The sequence below is a fragment of the Diabrotica undecimpunctata genome, chromosome 5 (genome assembly GCF_040954645.1).
Source record: "Diabrotica undecimpunctata isolate CICGRU chromosome 5, icDiaUnde3, whole genome shotgun sequence".
NCBI lineage: Eukaryota > Metazoa > Arthropoda > Insecta > Coleoptera > Chrysomelidae > Diabrotica > Diabrotica undecimpunctata.
The window spans coordinates 102,404,802-102,427,180 of NC_092807.1; the positions used below are offsets into that span (position 1 = coordinate 102,404,802).

General features: G+C 34.2%; 1 protein-coding gene across 2 annotated transcripts in view; it reads left to right on the plus strand.

The window, feature by feature from the left end:
* The window catches only part of LOC140441591 (uncharacterized), an 803,694-nt gene that overhangs the window by 121,840 nt on the left and 659,475 nt on the right, over positions 1-22,379 (plus strand). For both annotated transcript variants that reach the window (XM_072532421.1, XM_072532420.1), the window contains exon 5: positions 19,643-19,835. In XM_072532421.1, coding sequence (XP_072388522.1) covers positions 19,643-19,835 — 193 coding nt within the window. The remainder of the gene's footprint in view (positions 1-19,642; positions 19,836-22,379) is intronic.

The following is a 22,379-nucleotide window of genomic DNA, read 5'->3' on the forward strand; positions in this document are numbered from 1 at the left end:
AATCAACAGGCTGTGGTAACATTATATGAAAATAGCCCAAATGCTCAACAGATAAGTAGAGGTGTGCGACAAGGCTGTGAACTGTCATCATTACTACTTAATATATACTCCGAAGTTTACACAAGCACTTGAAAATTGTACAAAAGGGATCAAGAGAAATAGTGAAAATATAAATAACACTCGGTATTTATCCGACGATACAGTCATTATCGCTGAAAGTGAGAAACACCTACAGACGCTACTAAACCCAATTTGTGATTCTGGGGAACAGTTTGATTTGACAATAAACATAAAGAAAACAAAAACCATGGTTATCAGTAAGAGGGGTAAAGTCATAACAATCATCCAGTTAAAAAATGAAGATATTGAACAAGTGGACAAAATCAGGTAAGGAATCTGGACTACCAAAGATCTTAATTCACAATAAGAAGTCTAATCTCGTAATTATCGTAGTATTTCTTCGATGGTATTTAATGTGAGTTACTGTTTTTTGAATACTAAATTTTTTTCAGTAAATTATAAATTAGTGACGATAGAGAAATGTTTTTTATACGGTGTAACTGATTTAAAAGGTAGAATTTAACCATCACTCATATGATTTTACAAAATTATTTCACTTTATTATTAGTTTTCTTCAAATCAAATTTGATTTGCTTCGATGTTTAGAGTTATTAATATTTTACTAATTTTCTAATATTTGGTGGAATTGCCTATATAAACTTGAGGACTAGGGTTGGTACTCCACCATAATTTTGAATATTTTTTTAGTAGGCAAAGGATTCTAAAGCACGCATTGAATTCTTAATATTTAGGAATTTGAAGAAGTCGTTGAGATTTTGGTCGGGGCTATATGGTGAATGGTATAACAATTGATGCTCCAAGAACTCTATTGTCTTTTGGGTAGTATAAACACTTGCATTGTGCTGATGTAGGATGATTCTCTGTTGTGTGTTGCTTTGTCGGAGTTTCGCGATAACTTCTGATAAATAAACGGATATAGCAATCAGCGGAACCCACACAGCGGATTGCCCTTTATTCTGGTTCGTGGGAGTAAAGCCAAAATTCATTACCACTAATAATACTATAAACGCTTTTTGAGCTTCCTTTGTTGAACTGTACCAATGTTTTTCGACACCAATTGACGCGAACCGCTTTTCGCTCTTCTGTGGGCAAATGAGCAAATGCCAAAATATGCCTCTATATATTACACGGGATGGCTATCCTTAATTGGCTGACGAACCGCATCGATGTTTTGCTGTGTGACTGCTGTTTTGGGGGGGACCTGGACTAAATTCGTCGCTGAGATTGGAGCGACCACTTTAAAATTCGCAATACTAGTGGGAAATAGTTGACTAGTGTGACTCTTCATTCACAAACACAAAAACTATTTCAACGAGACATTACTGTTGAGATAATCCTCTCCGAAAATTGTCAAAAATTATTGCTCGAAAATGTTTTCGACTAAGATCCATTTTTCGACTGACTTAATAATATCTAAAATTCATTGTCTTTACACGACTTGTATCGCAATGAAACTCAATATCAAACTCAAATGATTTATGTCAACAAACGATTGAGGTTACATTTGTGTTGAAAGGTTTTAGTGGTGGTGCCCTCTAAGCGGCTATATTCAAAACTTAAAAGACAAACCCCATACCATTTAGAGCGTAACAAGTAATGTAATAAATTTCAATTCGAAAGACCACCCAATAACATGAGAATAAAAGAATACAAGCATTAACATATATGTAATATAATGACTAACGTTATTATTACTATAAATAAATTAAGATCTGCTCAAAGTTTTTTCGTAGAGTTCTTGTATTTAAACTTCCGATTCACTGTCCGTTTTACACAAGTCCGCGAAGCACAATAACTATATAAAATACACGAGAGTTTTTACTCTAAACTAAAAGCGTCCAGATCTTGCTGGGTTCAGGTTGATACTTATAAACGCAGCGTTCACCCTAGGTTACTTACTATATTTAAATTTTAATTGCAATACTTACCAGAGAGTTAGTGGGTAGTAACTTTAAAATTTCTATTAGTTAGGTAAAACCACCTTTTAAATTTTTGCTGCCCGGGATTTCCCGAGTAGAAGTTCTCGGTAGGTAAAAACATCTTTTGAAGGTAAAAATTATTTTACTACCCAGAGCCGTTACAACACTTGGATAAATTTCTTAGAGACATTTATCCAGATGGCATATACAAAGAAAGTGTAAACAGTTATACCCCATTGGCTATAGACTTGCCTTTTCGACAGCCTATTGTACTTCTCTTATAGGGACTTCTGTAATATATTTAAATATATTTTTTATAATCGTGGAGTTTGGAGTACAACCGTACCACGTAATAAATTTGCTTTTTTTTGTAAACGTTTCCAATACAAAACGTTTTTTTTAATTCTTTCAGACTGTTTTATTTGCTGGAAATACTAAAAACATCCCCCATCGTCATCCGGCTATCAATTTCTCAAATCAGTGAGCTTTTCTTCTTTATTCGATGTTCGTCTTAAATTGTATTTGCTTTTCCTGGCGTATATACTACATTATATCCAGACGATATTTGATTGATTCCATAACACAGTTATTCGAAAAGATTTTTATTAAAATCATGTGTTTGCTCGGTATAAAACATCCATACATTCCACTTATTTAATATTTTTTATATGTTTAGTGACGTGGTATACTCCAATACTTATGAATGAATAATGTTCAAAATGCACGGGAAACATTTCAAGTGCACAGAAATGTATTTGGGTATGTTAATTGAAAATTTAATGTAGAGTGTTTAATGTATTTTATGATTGTTTTTACAAAATATATCAAATTAACATAGCATCAATTTTAGTACATTTTTGAGGTATAGTTGGATTATCGGTCAAAAAGACAAAAGAGCTAATCTAAAGACTTTAAATAAAAATGAAAATTAATTCACAACCTGTTAATAAAAGTGATAAATTTTATTGATCTCATAAGAATCATAAAAACTGGCTAAAATCATTCAACCTTTATTTATTTACAACCTTTACAAAAAATAACTTCATTTGCGGCAAAACAAAAAAAAATGCATACGCAAGTCACATTTTTTGACTTTAAAACGCATTTTAATTTTTGTCGATAGAACACTCTGGTCAAAAGATAACAAATTTTTAGTGTTGAGGTAATACAAATTTTATTTAATACTGATTTGGTGCGCGTAATTGACATTCAAAATTGAATCGGTGAGTTGAAAAAGGTACACATTCCAAAATGGCTATTTTTCAGGGACCAAAAAAAACTGTTTATCTGCAAAACTAAATATATTACAGAAATTGAAGGGGTTAGAAGCAAAAGGGTACAAGTGACAAAAATGAGAAATACAGTAATTCAATGTTAAAGTTTTTGTTTTATTCTAAAATCCAGAGAGGTATTGCATTTTTCATTTCTTCAGCAACTTATATGTTGCAATCTTATAAATTTTTCTATTGATTGAGATTGATTTTTAGCATAAGACACTTTTTCAAAAATGACCCGTTTTTTTTGTGCACTTGTACCTTTTTGCCTCCAAATAAATTTATAAAACTTATATATCGCAATGTTTTATTAGTGAAAATAGCAAACTTATTTTTACATTTTAAATAATAAACATAATAACATGAATATTAATTAATTAATCATCATAATCGTAGTCCAACAGGTCCTCAACATCGTTGTCCATATCACCTTTGGTTTCTGATGCCTGAGTTGGCAGTATATTCACATCTACCTTGGGAGTTGTCGGTATATCTAACTGGGTTGGTTTAGCTGTTTTTCTTACTTTCTTGTCTTTTTTACCTTCATGAGTCAAATCAATATAAAATTGATGATGGCAAGGCGGTATATAATACAATAATGTCCTTAAATTTTCATACTTTTCATATGAAATTTTTAATGCTTCGTTGCAGAGTTTTTTATTGAGGTTTTTAAATGTGAAGGTTGGTCTTCCCTTTGTTACTTTAGAGCAACTTTCGGTATAAATTGGAGTCCAGCATTCATTTCTGGACATAATAAAAGAAAACTTTAAAAAGTCATTCTTTGTATAAATAAACCATACATTTTCACGGCTTCTGAATATCCGGTTTTTTCGTCTTTCTTTGGATCCTTTATGTTGTCATGAAGATATTGGAATGACAGAAAATCAGTATCACTCATGCATGTGAGAATGAAATTTTTATTTGTCTTTTTAATAATGTCAACCCAGTCATCAGGTTAAATACTTGATAGTATGGCGAGACGGCGAGAGTAGAGAGAATGTTCTGTGCAATATTCGATATCTTTTTTCTTGGCAACTACGACACTTTCTACAACTCTGTGATGTAGCTCCAGCTCTGTTTTACGTTGTGTGATTACTTCGTCACTGAAGCCATGTCTTAATAAATTGTTTAACCGATCGCATGTATCTGAATGGGGCTTATCAAATTTCAAACTAAACTCAGTACAAAAAATATGCCTATAGTATGTTTCTTTTACTGGTGATTTATTCAATTCTGAACACCATTCAAGATAAAGGGTGTACATCTTTTTGATATTTAGATCAGTTGCTAGATGTCTAAAATTTTGTAATCGAGAATAATGACTCTTTTATCTTGGCAACATTTTGATGTGTGATATGACGTCATCACGTCTGTCTTTACTTATTTTGTTAGATGGTGGATGTTTGCCACGTTGATCGGTTTGCAGAAATCCTTCCTTAGACAGTTTATTATACACAATATTAAATCTGCGATTAGTTATTCCTAGCAGTTTTAAAAATAATGTTTTGCAGACTCTAAAGCCCATCAGGAGATAATGGGTGACAAATTCTTTATTATAGCGTGCCTCAACTTTTTCCCTCTTGGGAGGTACCTTCTCAATGCAGAAACCAATGTAATTTGTTTGTAAGTCATATGTCTGAAGTTCATAAAACTTTGTACAAATACTTATTTCATCATTTTCTGATATTTTCATACAGTCGTACCTACAATCGTGCTTCCATAACTCCATTTCCCTTTTTTTGATGGTTTTACCTTTTTTCGTTTTATATTCGGTTCTACTTATTCCTCCTTTTTTTGCCTTCATTCGTTTCCATTCGTCTTTTTTTACTTGTCTTTTTTGTGTTCTCTTGGGCGTAACTAAAAATATGTGTGTTATTTGGTGCACCGTGAATTAAACAATATAAAAACTTTACCATGAACCGGAGCTAACGTCGCCTCAAAGCCGCTATTTGATACCAATATGTTAGGATTAAGATTATCGTCACCTTCGTCCTCGGATAAAGAGTCTGAATTTGGTTCATAATATTCACTGTCCTCATCAGTGGCATATGGATCCGAATCACCATCAGAATCATGTTTATCAGGTTTATAGACTTGTAATCCTACAGAATATAAAAACACTGTAGGGGTTAATGTTTGAAAATCAACAAAATTTATTTTAATGAATGATTGTATTACTTCAATATATAACAAATTGGTACTGACTTACTTTTAGCACATTTGCGTTTATCACTGCTATGATTTTCACTCATTTTAAAGTTGATAAAATTAAAATTAGACGAGAACCGGTATTAGCAATATAAAACTACAACAAAAGAATATAACCTAAAACATAACATTTAGCACCAAAGAGTTTGCCACCAACGTTTTCTACATTTTTATTTTTATATACTAACTTATGTTATGTACACTAATCAATAGATGGCACCATATGTACTAAATTCATTTGGATCCTTATGCTACTATATAATTTGGTATTTTAACTACCCAAATCTGCACATAAATAATTTTATGGAAAATATGCACTTATACCCTTTTGCTTCTAACCCTTTCAATTATAAATTTGTGAAAGTTTAGCTACCACAATAGTATCATCGGCCATGGAGTAGCCGGCCACTACTCCTAACTAATGCCCATATTTATAGTCGGTACTCAAGTATCGTCGATACTTGAGGTCGACCAAGCCATTTTTGTGGTTTATAAACGGATCTCGAGCACGAATTCGAGCTTGAGTACGCAAAAATGACAGCTCGTGTTCGGAGCATTGGATTCGCTTCCAATTCGCTTCCAATACAATATATTTTTCTTTGTTTTTTGAGATTATGGATATTGTTGTTCATCATCCACGATCAAGTCATGGCAGCTTAATATTTGATCAAAGTTGATTCAGAGTTAGAATGCAAAGAGCACAATTTACAGAATTATTAATAGGTGAATTATTATATATGCAACGCAGGCACTATCTACTTACTCCAGTATTACAGCCAGGTATTTATTAATAATTGACTAAATAAAAAAATAGGTTATTTAATAGATATATCTTTTTAGGTAATGATCAACAAAATAGATATAATAGTGCACATGTAAGAAATGTTGCCAAAAGGCTATTTGCAACCTGGAAAATATGGTTTCCCTGTCTGCAATTAGGCTTACAAACCAAATTAAATACATATATTGCAATAATAAGTGCTACTCTGCAATATATTTATGTTTACAGGAAAATAATGATAGTGATGAAGATTTTCTAGAAAATACTGATGTGCCTGTATATTAAAATGTTAAAGATGTGGAACGAGGTTTAAATTTTAGGAGACTGTTGTGAATTTATTAATTGTTATGTCTTTAATTTATAATGTCTTTACTAATTTATTATATTGTTCCTACTTTAATTTATTAAAAGGCACGATCATTTATATAAGTTTATTTATCACTACATATACAATAATTTATTAGTAGGCGAGCGTAACAATAATACCACGAGCGCGAATCTTCTTTATTAACTGTCCCTCCATATAAAAATGTTGTATTTATATACGAAATCCTGATATACTAGAACAGCATCGAAAGATCGAGAAGCTTGGCCGGCTCATTCACCATAATTTTGGTTCTAGACTTCCACCGAAATTTCTACAATAAAACAGAATAATTAGTCATAAAAGTTAGGCCAGTATATTTATCGTAACATTGCCCCCCTCTTAAAAGATGGTTCCTCCTGGAACCTTGTCGGGACTGGAACCGGAACTGTATGCTGGTATCGGCAACTGGACCCTCTTTTACAACTTCCAGTTGTATAAAAATGACAAGGGACGGTTTTCTCTCCGCACCAGTAACTATGCGGATTGCAACAGACTAACACCTGGACTTCGGTGTCTTTAAAGATCTCCTCCACCATATTTCGGATAACCCTCCAATCTAATTGGCGGCACTCCAACTTTGGCATGGCTAACTTTTGCACGTCGGACTCTAGTACGTGCCCTCTCAATTGAAGTAAGGCTTCCCATACATCTCGGTAGGTAGGTTGGTCACGGGCAGTGTCTTTTGTTACCAGGTAGAAAAGGTAACGTGATGCATCTTGGAGTTTCAAGGTTTTACCGGACGCTGGCACTTGGCATTGAAGTTCTGCAACTCGACCAAACTTCCTTCGAAAGACGGATGCCAACCCTGGTGCGTCTTTGATACTGGCCGGGATGGTAAGGGCCAGCGAGTAGTCATCGGGGAGCGCGAGTAGATCTTGCTTTTCTTCAGTGGTAACACCATGTCTCGCTTTACCGGTACCTCCATAGGCACCCATGAATTCCTCAAACGTGAGGTCAGACACATCTTGGACTTGGTTTACTTCCACTTCTTCATCTACGTCGTGGTCACCTTCGAAAGATGCCAACCGGTTATGGTGTACTATCATCGGCTTTCCCCTCGGAATCTTGCTTATTCGGTAGATGACATCGTTGATCTTCTCCATGATGAGGTATGGACCTTCCCAAAACTGCTGCAATTTGGGAGAACAACCTTTTCGCTTCTTGGGATTATACAGCCATACTTTGTCGTTCTTCTTAAAGCAACCCTTTTCGGCTTGTGTATCGTACCGTTTCTTCATTCGGTCGCTAGCGATCTGAAGGTGGGAACGGACCAACTCATGTACATCGTCCATTCTTCTTCGTAATTCGATCACATAATCTTCACCTGCTACATCTTCTCCAGGTCGACACCCAAACTCTAGATCACAAGGTAGTCGCATTTCGCGTCCGAATAGGACTTTCGCTGGTGTCTGGCCTGTTGATTCGTTAACAGCAGATCTGTAGGCCATTGTGAAGAACGGAAGGTATTGGTCCCAGTCTCGCTGATGATCGGACACCATCTTTGTCAAATATTTGCCAACTGTCCTATTCATCCGTTCTACCATACCATCAGATTGCGGATGATATGCTGTAGTTCTTGTTTTCTTCATGCCTAGTCTATCACATATTCCTTGGAATAGATCGCTTTCGAAGTTCCTGCCTTGGTCACTATGGATCTCCAAAGGCACTCCAAATCGGCTGATATATTCTTGGATCAACTTATCTGCAACGGTGGCGGCCTTCTGGTCTGGAAGTGCGTAAATCTCGACCCACTTACTGAAGTAATCCATTACTACCAGCATGTACTTGCCTCCATTTTCACTTTCTGGAAATGGCCCAGCGATGTCCAAAGCTATTCTTTCAAACGGGCTTCCAACATTATATTGTCTCATAGGAGCTCTCCTTTTTCGGTAAGGCCCGTTACTCGTGGCACAAATAGTACATTTCTTACACCAGTCTTTTACATCGTCGGAACTGTTCATCCAATAAAACCGTTCCCGAATTCGCTGAAGGGTTTTCCTTACACCAAAATGCCCTCCCGATGGACTGTCGTGTAACTGACGAAGTACTTCGGTTATTCTGCTCTTTGGGATCACCAACTGTCTTCTCTTCTCTGAACCGTCATCATTTTCCAGGACTCGTTTAAGCAAGCCATCTTCGATGATAAATGAGTCCCACTGGGCCCAATACGTCTTAACTACTGAGCATAGGTTTGATATTTCCTGCCAAGGTGGTCGACGGTTTTCCTCTTTCCATTTTCGGATTTTCTGTATAACTGGATCTCTCTCTTGTTCTTCCCTGATCTTAGTAGGCGTCCAGTCGTCGTTGACAATCGTCGTTCTTAGCACTGCTGCTTCCTTGGATTCCGTTTTGTTGCAGTGGGAACACTCTGCTGAGCATGGCCTTCTGGAAAGAGAATCAGCGTTTCTGTGGCTAACTCCGGCCCGGTGCTCAATCTTAAAATCGTATTCTTGGAGTCGTTCGATCCACCTGGCTATCTGACCCTCTGGATTCTTAAACTGCATCAACCACTTAAGGGCGGCATGGTCGGTTCGGATTAGAAACTTTCTTCCATAGAGGTATTGATAGAAGTGCTCTACTGATTTCACTACTGCCAGAAGTTCTCTTCTCGTGACGCAATAATTCCGCTCAGGTTTTGAAAGAACTTTACTAAAATATCCGAGGACTCGTTCCTGTCCTCCTTGAATCTGAGACAGCACTCCTCCAATTCCCACATTACTTGCATCTGTATCTAAGATGAACTCTCCTTCTGGCAGTGGATACCCTAAAATTGGTGCTGTTATTAAATGCTTTTTCAAGGTCTCAAAGGCATTTTGGCAGTCTATATCCCAGCGGTATTCTCTTGCTTCCTCTGTAAGTCGCGTTAATGGCTTAGCGATATCTGCAAACTTCTTAATAAACCTCCGGTAGTAAGTACATAATCCAAGAAAACTTCTCACTTGATGTTTGTCAGTTGGTTTTGGCCATTCCTTAATGGAATCGATTTTTCCCTTATCCACGGCCACTCCTTCTTTACTGACTATATGACCCAGATAATTGACTTTACCTTGAAATAGCTGGCACTTCTTGGGGTTTAGCATCAATTGGGCAGCTTTAAGTCGATTAAAAACGTTTTCTAAATTCCTCAAATGATCTTCGAATGTCTCCCCCAAGACGATTATGTCATCTAAATAAACCAGGCATGTTTTCCAAGATAACCCTCTCAACACATTTTCCATAAGCCTCTCAAATGTCGCAGGAGCATTACAAAGTCCAAATGGCATAACGTTGAATTGCCACAATCCAGATCCTGTGGTGAAGGCTGTCTTTTCTTTATCTACTGGGTCCATTTCTACCTGCCAGTATCCAGACTTCAAATCTAAAGTGGAAAACAATTTACTTCCAGCCAATGTGTCCAATGTGTCATCGATCCGAGGCAGAGGATAACTATCTTTCTTGGTAACGTTGTTCAGCAAACGGTAATCCACACAGAACCTCGTCGTTCCGTCTTTCTTCTTAACCAGGACCACCGGAGAGACCCATGGGCTCGTAGAAGGTTCTATCACCCCGTCTTTCTTCATTTCCTGAACAATCGTTTCAGCTTCCTCTCTTTTCGCCTGTGGTAATCGTCGAGCTGTTTGACGAATTGGCTTAGCATTACCAGTATCAATTTTATGCTTAACAACGGTAGTTCTTCCCGTCTTTCCTCCTTTCGGTACGAAAATATCACGATACTGCCGAAGAAATTCCCTTAATTTCCTTTTCTCCATCTGGTTTAGAGACTGTCCTGCAACTGCAACCATTTGGTCGAATTTGTCGTTGGAATTATCAGATGTTGTCGCCTGACGAATTATGGATGTCACAGGTACACAAGTTCCTACTTTTGTCTCTTTCTTTATGGTCACTGGGTAGTCGTTGACATTGATAAGTCTCACAGGAATTTCTTTAGCCGAAGTCACCAATTCCTTTCCAATTATGATTCCACGGCCAACCTCATCGTCGTGGTTCCAAGGCTCCATCATAACAGGTCTCCCTTCGTCTACAATTCCCTGTAGTCGCGCTACTATGATCGTTTCGCTTCTCGCAGGCACGACTGTATCTTCTGTAATGGCTGCTTGCACAGTGTTGTCATTATGTGGATGGAGAAATACTTCCTCGTTGCCAACTTTGATTACCTTATTCTTAAAATCCAATTGGAATCCATGCATATTCATTACGTCCATTCCTAATATAACATCCTCTTCGATGTCAGCAACTATAACAGTATGGACAAACTTTTCTGCTCCAATCCCCAATTGTACCTGGATTTCTCCATGAATGTTGGCATTTTCACCTGTAGCGGTCCGAAGTCGCAACCTCGTTGGTAACAGTTTCTTTCGGCTGTTTATAACTGTCGGGCGTATAATGGTTCTGGTCGCTCCGGTATCCACCAACAACGTATGCTTTTTACCATTTATGTCTCCATCTACATATACACTATCTTCACGACATTTCAAAGAAGCTATTAGTATAAGAGGGTCTTTGGAAGAGTTCCGGGTCGAAGCTGCCCCCCTAAGGTTGACTCGTTCTGGTTTTCCTGATGGTGAGTTTCTTGATTTTATGGTCTTCTTTTTCTTGCATGTCATGCTTTTCATCAAATTAAAGAGCTGGTCAAGTTTATCTTCATCTCCTTCCTCTTTTACAGTCCTAACTTTACTGTAACCGCCAGAGGCCTGCGTAGCTGACTCATATTCGAGGGCGGCGGATAGGACATCAACCAGCGTCTTGTGACGTGCTAATCGCAGTGTTCTCTGCATTTCATGATCACGAAGACCATCAATAAACGTTTGAACGGCCAATTTTTCCATCATGTCTTCGGGAGCTGTTGGATAAGCATATCGTACTAATCTGGCAATATCTACCTCATATTCTTGAAGAGCCTCATCTTTCTTCTGTCTACGATTTTTAAGCTGCGACTGATATACATGCTCCAAATGTTCGTGGCCATATCGCATATTTAACCTCTTCTTCAGTTGTTCGAAATCATCGGTCTCCTCTACGGCTATGGTCTGAAGCACATCTAAGGCATCTCCTCGAAGAGCGATAGTCAGGTTTACAGCCTTTTCTTTTTCAGACCATCCATTTGCTCTTGCGGCTGATTCGAACTGTTTCATGTAGTTGTTCCATGACGATTTTCCATCGAAAGTTGGGGCTTTCACATGGACAGAACCTCCACTTCCTTCAAATTTCGGCCGTGTTTCCAACTTACATTTCGTCTCGTCTTCTTTTGTCTCTGCTGTAATTGGATTGTTTCCTCTCTCTGCTGTCCCTGTTTCCTCCATCTTCCTTTCCATCTCTTTCCATATCTTTTCTTCGAAGGCCAACATATCGGCAGCAACTTGGTTTTTTAATGAAGACACTCTATCGTCAAGAGCAGACATCTCAGAAGTGACTTTAGAGATGTTAGCAGAAACTTTACTTTCCAGAGAAGAAATCTCGTTAGAAACTTTGTTTTCTAATGAGGCGATGTCGCCGGAAACTTTCGAAATATCGCCAGAAACTTTGTTCTCCAATGATGCGATGTCACCGGAAACTTTGTTCTCTAATGATGCGATGTCACCGGAAACTTTGTTCTCTAATGATGCGATGTCGCCGGAAACTTTCGAAATATCGCCAGAAACTTTGTTCTCTAATGATGCGATGTCACCAGAAACTTTCGAAATCGACGAGAGGACAGCATCTTCAAATATATAAGTCTCTGGATCTAGTCCTTCTTCTAGCAAAGCGTTCTTTAGTCGTTGGACTAACTCAGCCTTTTTTCCGGTAGAAGCTAATTCTCTGTCTTCAAGATGTCTTCTTAAATTAGTCACTGTCAGCTCATAAATCGTCGTCATTTTCACAATTTATAAATATTCACTTGTATTATTATTATAAGTCTAATTTATGTTCGATCCCACTTCTGACACCATTTGTTGTGAATTTATTAATTGTTATGTCTTTAATTTATAATGTCTTTACTAATTTATTATATTGTTCCTACTTTAATTTATTAAAAGGCACGATCATTTATATAAGTTTATTTATCACTACATATACAATAATTTATTAGTAGGCGAGCGTAACAATAATACCACGAGCGCGAATCTTCTTTATTAACTGTCCCTCCATATAAAAATGTTGTATTTATATACGAAATCCTGATATACTAGAACAGCATCGAAAGATCGAGAAGCTTGGCCGGCTCATTCACCATAATTTTGGTTCTAGACTTCCACCGAAATTTCTACAATAAAACAGAATAATTAGTCATAAAAGTTAGGCCAGTATATTTATCGTAACAAGACATTTGATTCAACAATGTTATGCATGATAATGTGAATATATTATTGAATACTTATATTATGTTAAATATATTCTTTTTTATTTTATTTGTGAAAATGTATTTTTTTACATTTTAATTTAAAATAAATGAGGGTTATACTATACTCAGACAACTTAAGCAAGTAAATCTTTAGTCAGTTCAAGGTGTTTCTCTCCTTTTAAATAAGTGTTTTTTTCTTTGATAAAACCTTTCCTTATCAAACATAAAATTAATAACATTAATAACAAATTTAATATAATAATATTCTTTATTTAAAAATATACGAGGCGTGTTTTTTAAGTAAGTGCCGTGTGGGAATTAAAAAAAGACGTGCAAAGATATGGTAATAATTTTGTTTTTACATAAAAGCCTGTACCTTAATCTACTTTTCTACATAATTTCCGTGAATATTGAGGCACTTGTCATAACGTGGCACCAGTTTTTGAATACCCTCCTGATAAAATTCTGCCGCCTGACTTGTTAACCAATGCATCACAAATGTTTTGACTTCGTTATCGTCTTGAAGACGCTGACCGCCCAGGTGTTTCTTCAAGTGCTGGAACAAATGGTAGTCGCTGGGCGCCAGATCATGGCTGTATGGAGGATAATCTAGAGTTTCCCATTTAAATGATTTGATGAGATCTTTGGTCTGATTAGCCACATGTGGACGGGCATTGTCATGCAGCAAAACGATACCCTTACTCAACTTGCCACGTCTTTTGTTCTGGATTGCACGACGCAGATTTTTCAATGTCTCACAATAAGACGCTGTATTGATTGTCTCATTACGAGGCAGAAACTCCACTAGGAATACTCCTTTTCTGTCCCAAAAAACTGTGCACATGATTTTCCGGGCAGAAATTGTTTGCTTAAACTTCACTCTTTTGGGTGATGATGATCACTCGTATTTATAAACCTTCACGATAAGTAAATTTAATAGTAACAATTTATAAAAATTATTATAAAACTAAAAAATGGAATATCAGACTTGTTAAATATAAAATATTATAATAATCACTTTACAACCACCATAGATACATTAAAAACAAAATCACCAAAAAAATATCCACAACTAGCATTTACATTAGAATTTTTAACAGTTTTCAATATAATACATACCTTAAATTAATACATTAAGTATAAAATAATAATAGTTATATACAAGGTGGTCCTTAAGTCATTGTACAAAAAGAAACAGTAGATTCTACACTTTAAAATATTAAGATTTAATCCAAATTGCTCTAATAAAATGTTGATATTAAGAAAGATAGGGTGTTAATGTGCAAATTAAAAATTTTTTTTTTTGCTATAACTTTTACGTTTGTAAACATTTATGTATAAACATTTACAACTGGGTACTTTTAAATATGAGAAATTATAATTTGATGCACACTTTGATGTAACTGATAGAGGGCGCCACATATGCCACATATGTGGTATAAATTTGCACTTAACTTTTTTGCTCTTTAAGTTACCTGTATTTGGGACAAAAAATATAAAAGGTACATTACTTTAACAAAAAAAGGTATACCTGTCAATAACTTCAAAACTCAACAGTTTTCGAGATAATCGCATTTTACAAATCAGCTGCATAATTCTGATTTAAGGCAATTATTCCAGGCAACGAAGAAAAAATAGACAAAAACATTAATACTTCTGAATTTTGGTATAAAATAAATTTAACTAAAGTTAATATTTAACGAAATATTAAATAAAATAAATAGATCAGTAGCATAATTAATAATAGGATTTGACAAAATAACAGAATAATAGGATTTTACATCAAACCTTTTACGTTTTATGTTAAATTAAAGTCATAATCAAAACATTTGGTTTAAAAACCAAATTAAGAAATAGTTAAACTAAATAACACAACTTTTTGTCAAAGTAAGTGTTCGATATGTCCACCATTTTCTTTAATTAATTTGTCAATATATTCCATAAAAGATTGTCTCATATTAAATAGCACCATTGGTTCTAAAGAAACTGCTGCAGTATTTATTTCTTCCGATAGTTGGTTGTGAGTGTTTATGGGATTCTTATAGATACGTTGTTTTAATACACCAAAATAAAGCGGATTAAATTCTGGGCTACGTGGTGGCTATAATGTATAAAGGATGAATATATTCTTTTGGATACATATCCAAATCTTATGGTATATTATGGAACTTCATCTTATTTGTCGCAGAGATTAGATAATGTATTAAACTGTGATATATCTCGTTCATTGGTTATTTATATACACACGGAATAGCCTATCGATGACATTACTTATTTATATGATTAGGTTACAGCTTACGAGTAACTATAATTACATCTCGAACAAATGGTCAATTATGATTTTCTAACGAACTAATATTATACTGAACTAAATTGCCTGTGTGTTTACTATATTTATCATAATATCGGTTATTAGGCCAACGATGATGTTTTTGTAAGAATGCTGGGTTAGATTTGTAGCAAAAGTATTATGAAACAAGACACATATGTGTTATTCAATACCTGTGCTCTAGTTTCTATTTGTCCTAATAAAAATGGGTAAATAATTTACGTAATGAATAATAATTATTCTGTTCGGATTTTTTATGAATTAAATAATTAAATTAATATCTCACCACATTGCCAAGGAATATGATTACCACGACCAATCCAACGTTCAGAAAAGTTGTATTTAAGTATGTTCTAACTGCCTTCTCCCTAGAATGTTGTGGTGGATCATCTTGCATAAACCACATATTTTGGGTTTTCAGCATTTTACAATAAAAAAAGTAATACAACACCATTACAGAAACTTAAGAAGAGATAGAAAAGGGAAATTGTAAACATGATGTCGTCTGAATACGGACACGGCACCTAAAGAAGAAGATGAAGAATATTTTCTCCAATAAGACATTTAGCACCCATAACAAAGCATTTTGTGATGATACATTATCAGCTTTAAGTTGTTTTAATAAGAATAAACTATGAACTATGCTTATCTACAGGTATTCAGTGCTTTATCGCACAAATATCAAACTAATAATTATTATGCGGCTCACTTATAAAATGCGATTAATTTGAAAACGGTTGAATTTATAGGTTACTAACAAGTATACCTTTTCTTTGTAAAAATAATGTATCTTTAAAATTTTTTAACATAAATAGAGCTAACTTAAAGAGCAAAAAAGTTAAGTGAAAAATTATGCCAAACATATGGCATATGTGGCGCCTTCTATTAGTTACATTAAAGTATGTATAAAATTATAATTTATACTACTCAAAAGCATCCAACTGTAAATTTTTGTCCAAAAATATTTACAAACGTAAAAGTTATAGCGAAAAATAAAATTTTAAATTTTCACTTTAACACCCTGTATCTTTCTTAATATCAATATTTTACTAAAGTAAGTTGGCTTAAATCGTAATATTTTAAAGCTCAGAATCTACGATTTCTCTTTGTACAATTACTTAAGGACCACCCTGTATAAATGATTGTTTTAAAAATCCATAACTATAGATTAACCTTTGAAATAATTCAAACCTTTTTTTGGCGAATGTTTTTCATTTTCAATTATAGGCACTACCACTACTCCATTAGTTGTAGGAGTGTTTATTATTACATATTGCCATAAGTACATTTAATATTACTTACCATTTGAAGCACATTGATATAATCTATAGGAACAACAAGCGATCTGAAACTGTAACAAAATACAATAATTTTTCTATGCTTCATTATTAACAATCTAAAAATGAACACTCTATTGTTTACAACATTGTATAACAACCGTTTATTGTTTGATAGTGTCTTTGTTTTTGTAAGCGAAATCATAGCTAATTGAGGAGAATAAAAACTAACAAACAGTTTGTTAATATTTTAACAATGTTTATATACAGTTGCGAAACTGCAACATAACGAATGCGACTAATGTTAACTTCGCAATAAACAAGTCATTTATTCAAAGAAAGGAGATCAATGCCTGTGCTACTAGACGACTCAGACGCTTGGACTTTAAGTGACAGAGACGAAAGTAAGATACAAGCGTTTGAAATACGGGACCTACGAGCGGTTTTCGGAATGACGAAAAGCGATGGATTTAAAAATGATTTTATACGGGAATAGAGTAATGCTTCTTAAGAACCGCGGCATTTGAAAAGGCTTCTACTCCAAAAACCTCGAATGCCTTACACCATTGAAGGAAAACAAGGCTTAATAATTAAATACGAAAAATAAGAAAGTAACTAAGGAAATAAATACAAAACGGCCAATATACTAAGATCAATAATTATGTCCAAAACCAAACCTAATAACAAGGGAGATTAAAAACTGTATCTATAAAATAACCTGTGAATACAATAATTTCTACGTGAGAGAAACTCCAAGACCTCCTAGTGTCAGCATAAACGAGCATGAAACATACATCAAAAACAGAGACTTTGACAGATCCCAGATATGCAAAAATACTTAGGACACCGAGCACAGAGTACAATGGAGAGCATTAATAGTCATGAATGAAACAAATATTAAAAAAATAAAAAGGAGCAGACCTTATCTTACTTAATAAAGAAAACTGTGTAACAAACCTATCAACAGAATGTAGCAGTCTGTGGTTACCAATACTAAAAAAAAGAAGTCAGCAAAAGAACATACCAATATTAATCGGCCAGACACATCATCGTCAATGATACATAATACATACACACATTATTCTTTAAAATAATCTATTTTGAAAAAGAATTCCGGAGGGGAAATCGAAATTTTAAAACCAATGTAAAAAGTAATCTTTAATACATTAAAATTATAAGTTTATTCCCATATAAATAATATTTAACTTATACATGACACAATCATTATCAAAACCTGTTAATAGAAATTATCTAAAGTAATTTGTTAATGACTCAAATAAATGATTTTAAATGTACCAAAAAATTCAGCTTTTATTAAATTTACTCTATAACTATTCGTCTTTTTGGAGTAACGCAGCGACCACTTTTATAAATTTGCCTTTTGTGTTGATTAATTTCATCGAATGCAACAACCGTGTCGTAGCTAGAGTGCTAGACCGGCAGTATAGTTGTACGCCGTCTAATAGCACTTTTTCGTAATATACGGGCTGGGTAATATTTCCCGAATCCGCATAGAATTCGTCGTAATTTAAAATGAGCAGAACGAATGGCTGTAATTTGCCGACACCGCTGTTGTTTATGTAGGTATGCAAAAAATGGTTGGTAGTTTGTAGTAAATAACATTTAGAAAGGATCAAGCACACTTGCGATAAATGGAAGCACGCGTTTTATCGTAACTTTATGTTTTTTAATATCTTGTGAGAAAAATGTCGAAATAAACAATTCACAACTAAACAAGGGGTTATTAATGAAAAAGAATAAAAAAACACAAATGTTAAAAGCATTATAAGACATTTTTATTTACTTCTGTTTTCTTTTGTTTGTATATAACACTACCAACTTAATAGAAAATTCAGAAAATATAAATGTTCACGTTGTACCTTGTTGAACTTCTTGAGTACTAGCCTGTATTTTCAGTTAACTATATCTAGAGTATCGCTTCGAAAACGTATAAGTGTTGTAATAAAAAGTCTCCCTTGTCGTAATAAATTATGTTTGCGGTTAAAATATACGTTTTCTTTTAAACCACTTCATTTAAGTATTAATCTCATATAATCTCTCTCAAAATTTTATTGGTTTTAGCTTATTATTTGATTAAAGTGTAAATATTCTCTCAAGGAAACAAATATTTTGAACTAAACTACACTTCCCCTCCCCAAAAATTAATTAGCTCAGGGCGAACTTATAAAAACGTCAAATTCCAATTTTAGTTCTCAGCTGCCAGTTGTTATTTGTATATCAATATGCATTCAGACGTGTATATATGTAGTTAAGTTATGATCGAGGAACTCACAATTTTGTGTTAAGTGTTAACTTTTCGTTTTTAATTAATTGCGATATTAAGAGATCCTTTATTTTCGCATATTCACAGACAAACCCCTTTTTTAATCTCGAGGGCCGTTATCAATATTTTTGCTGAAGAGGCAAAAGTTTTGCGGAAGTTACTGTTTTTTTACATCTAGAGGGCCACCTGCTTTCAGAGATTAACACATGTTCCCTTTAGAGCCCAGTGACTTTGTCATAATGTATATCCCAAAGATAACTTTTTGTTGTTTTTGTGTGCGGTTTGTACAGTATGGGTATAAACGCTGTTATTGTAATATAATATCTTAAATCATATATGTTGTCAAAAGTGGGTCATGTCATGACACGAGCAGTTAAGTTTGGATTACATACACTTATTTTTTATACAGAGCCTTGCATTATATCACGTAGATTGTTAGTAGAAAGTTAGTGATTTTCTAGAGTTCGAGAGTTGGCCCTTTTTATCATTTAAGGACCAACGTGACAGGTTGATCTATTTTATTTTACCGAACTTTTTTTAAAGAATTTAAATTTTTATAAATAAGAGACATCTTACAGTTCTTTCTTTCAGTTTGTAATTTAGATTCATTCAATCAATTTTTATCCATTCCGTACTCAACGAGGCAAATCTGACTCACAAATATTGGCGAAAAAACCATCTCTTAAAATCTAAAACTCTTTTCAGCACATTGCAAAAACACAATTGTGAAGTGATAAAACGTGTGATAATATCCTTTCATTAAGCAAACTATTAGAAATCTAACCTTCTGTCCTTTGTTTCAGACGCCGCCGTCCTCAAAGTATTAACTCCGACGACGGTGGGAGTAGCGGTGGTCTGCATTTCGCCTCCTCTGCCGGCGGCAGCTTTAGATCGGTCGCAGGCGATTGTGTTAATTTAAAAAGACATAACGCCTATCGGCACAAAGGGCGCTATACAAGTGCCTTGGACGATAACGGCAGCTGCAATAGTCAAACGGTAAGTGAAAATTTTATAATAATTCGTTTTATTCTGAAGATGTTTATTATTATTATAATCTGTCTGTAATAATGCCAGATTCATTACTGTCCAGTAGACACTAACAATTTATTACACAAATATGAACGTGGTCCAACTCTTTACTACATTATTTAACTAATTCAATCTTCTTCCTCTTAAGTGTCTAACCAGATCGCTATTGTTAAGGTGTTGGATGATTTTAACATTATCGTGTTAAAAAACTTTTTTTTATAGTTGATGCTGAGCTTTTCTATATTGTTTAATGGATCTTCTAGTGTAGCCTAGCCTCTAAAGCCACACCTAGAGGTCAGTAATTACAATAATATAATGATTATTTTAAATAAAATGTTAAAAAACGTGTACATATAAATCGAAAATTTTGGAATTTTTGCCCATGTTAAAACTTGTTTCTAGAATTTTGTTTTTATTTGTGTACTTATATTGATTGATTTGTTTACCCTTTTCTATTGTTTTCTTTTACTCTCTTAGTGAATGTTATTTTGTTTTATTCTATTTATTTTTTAATTCTTTCTCATCCTTTTGTAAAAAGAAGTATGTCTGTTTCCAGCTTCTTTATACTTAAGTTAGTTCAGTTATTTTCTTCTATTCTTATTTTCTTCTTTTTCAGCCAGTTTGTATTCCTGTATTCCTGTATTCAGCCTGGACAAAGGGCTCCCCTTAAGTTCTCCACTTCTATCTGTTTTGTGCTATTTGATTCCAGTTTCTACTCACAAAGTTGGATCAGATGGAGACTGTCCCGCAAAATCATACTGAATAATGTCGATAAGCAAAACGAAATAATCTCTTGCACTCTATCTAATTTATTCCTGGAAAAAGATTAAAGAACTTATAGGATTAACAAAAGTGGCACAATAATTAATTTCTGTCCTTAGCCGCAGTTCTCTAATTTGTTATCCCAGTTGTTTGTAGGTCTTCCTTACATGCTTCTAGCCACTTTTTTCGTCGTCCTCTTCTTTTCTTTTCTCCCTTCTCAGCAGTGAGTCCTTTGCCCACCTAATATCTGTCATTCTCGCAAGATGACCTAACCATCTAAGTTTCTTTATCCTGACTATGTGGCTAATTTCTGGTTTCTCCAAACGTCTCATAGTCATGCTTCTTTATTAACATCTGTTTTATTATTTTCGGGTGCTTGCTTTCCACTAGGACGTAGTCGATTTGGTTGAGTGTTCAACAGGAGCAATCCATTTTTATTTGTGGATTCAATTTTTTGCGTGTCATAAAAGATGAGATGTTGTAAATTTTTACAGTGCGCTTTAATTTGAAGTTCCATTCTAAAAAACACGAAGCTCGAAAAATTCTCCCCTCCACTTTAACTTGGCGTTATCACATTAACGAGTTAAAACTTGTTACACCTTTTCTGTATATGTCCTATATAATTTGGATCAAAAATCTAGATCTTCACTTTTAGATCTGTCCAATTTTTAGCTCCAAATGTTAATAAACAATGGAAATAGGATTTCAAGAAAAAAAATACTATTCTGGTTTCTATTAGCCATGTACAAATAATCGCCCTCCGGTATAAACAAATTAAATAATTTACAAACTTTACTCAATCTAGCTGAGATTTAGCACACTTCAATAACTAAATAATTGTCATAATTTCAAGTAGTTATTTTACATAATATTATTCAGAAAACAAAAATTAAATTATTTTTACCTACTGTTTTGTATTTTATGAACGATTTCCAAATTGGAAACCCAAACTTTAAAAATAAGCTTATTTCCAACTTTAATTGTTTTACAATTACAAACAATGTCAATTGTCAAACAAATTACAAATAAAAAACAGAAAACAAAATTATTAAATTTTTAAATTACTGCAAAAATAAGGGTTTATGCAATTATCTCAGTCAATTGTGTATTTTAATTAAGAAACAAGCAAATTAGAGAACTTTTTAAGATCTACAACTTGTATTTCTGTTTTTTTCTAGACTGTATAAGAAATGCTGAATAGTATTTGTAGGAAATATGAAAACGAATTGGTAAAGTTAAGATTGAATTTCAAATAATATGGTTCTACAAGTTATGCACAAAATGGCTTACCTTAAATTGGTGTTCTTTAGGATTTGGTTAATTATGCAGACCCAAATGTGATTACTCAATCACTGCAATCACAGTGACTGCTCAATCACTTTAATGGATTCCCTCCATGAAATTCCTGTTATACGTAAGGTCCCGGATTCTTAACCGTTTTCGTTGAAGGTTGGAAGCGAAGTCGTACCTTGTCGGTTAAAATCTACTCATTGGAGCATGCCCATTTGGATATATAAGCGATTGTGTGCGTGGAAGTTAAATCATATTATATCGCTCTTTTGAATGAAATGCGACCAATAAGCACATAAGGTTATTCTGCATCATTTCAAGGAAATATAATTAATAAAGATCTAAAACTTATTGTATCCGAAATAAATTAAGTATTATAATAATATTTAATATAAAATAAAGAAATTAGGATTCCCGAACAAACGTGTTTTTTTTTACTTTTAAAGACTGTTTTTTTAT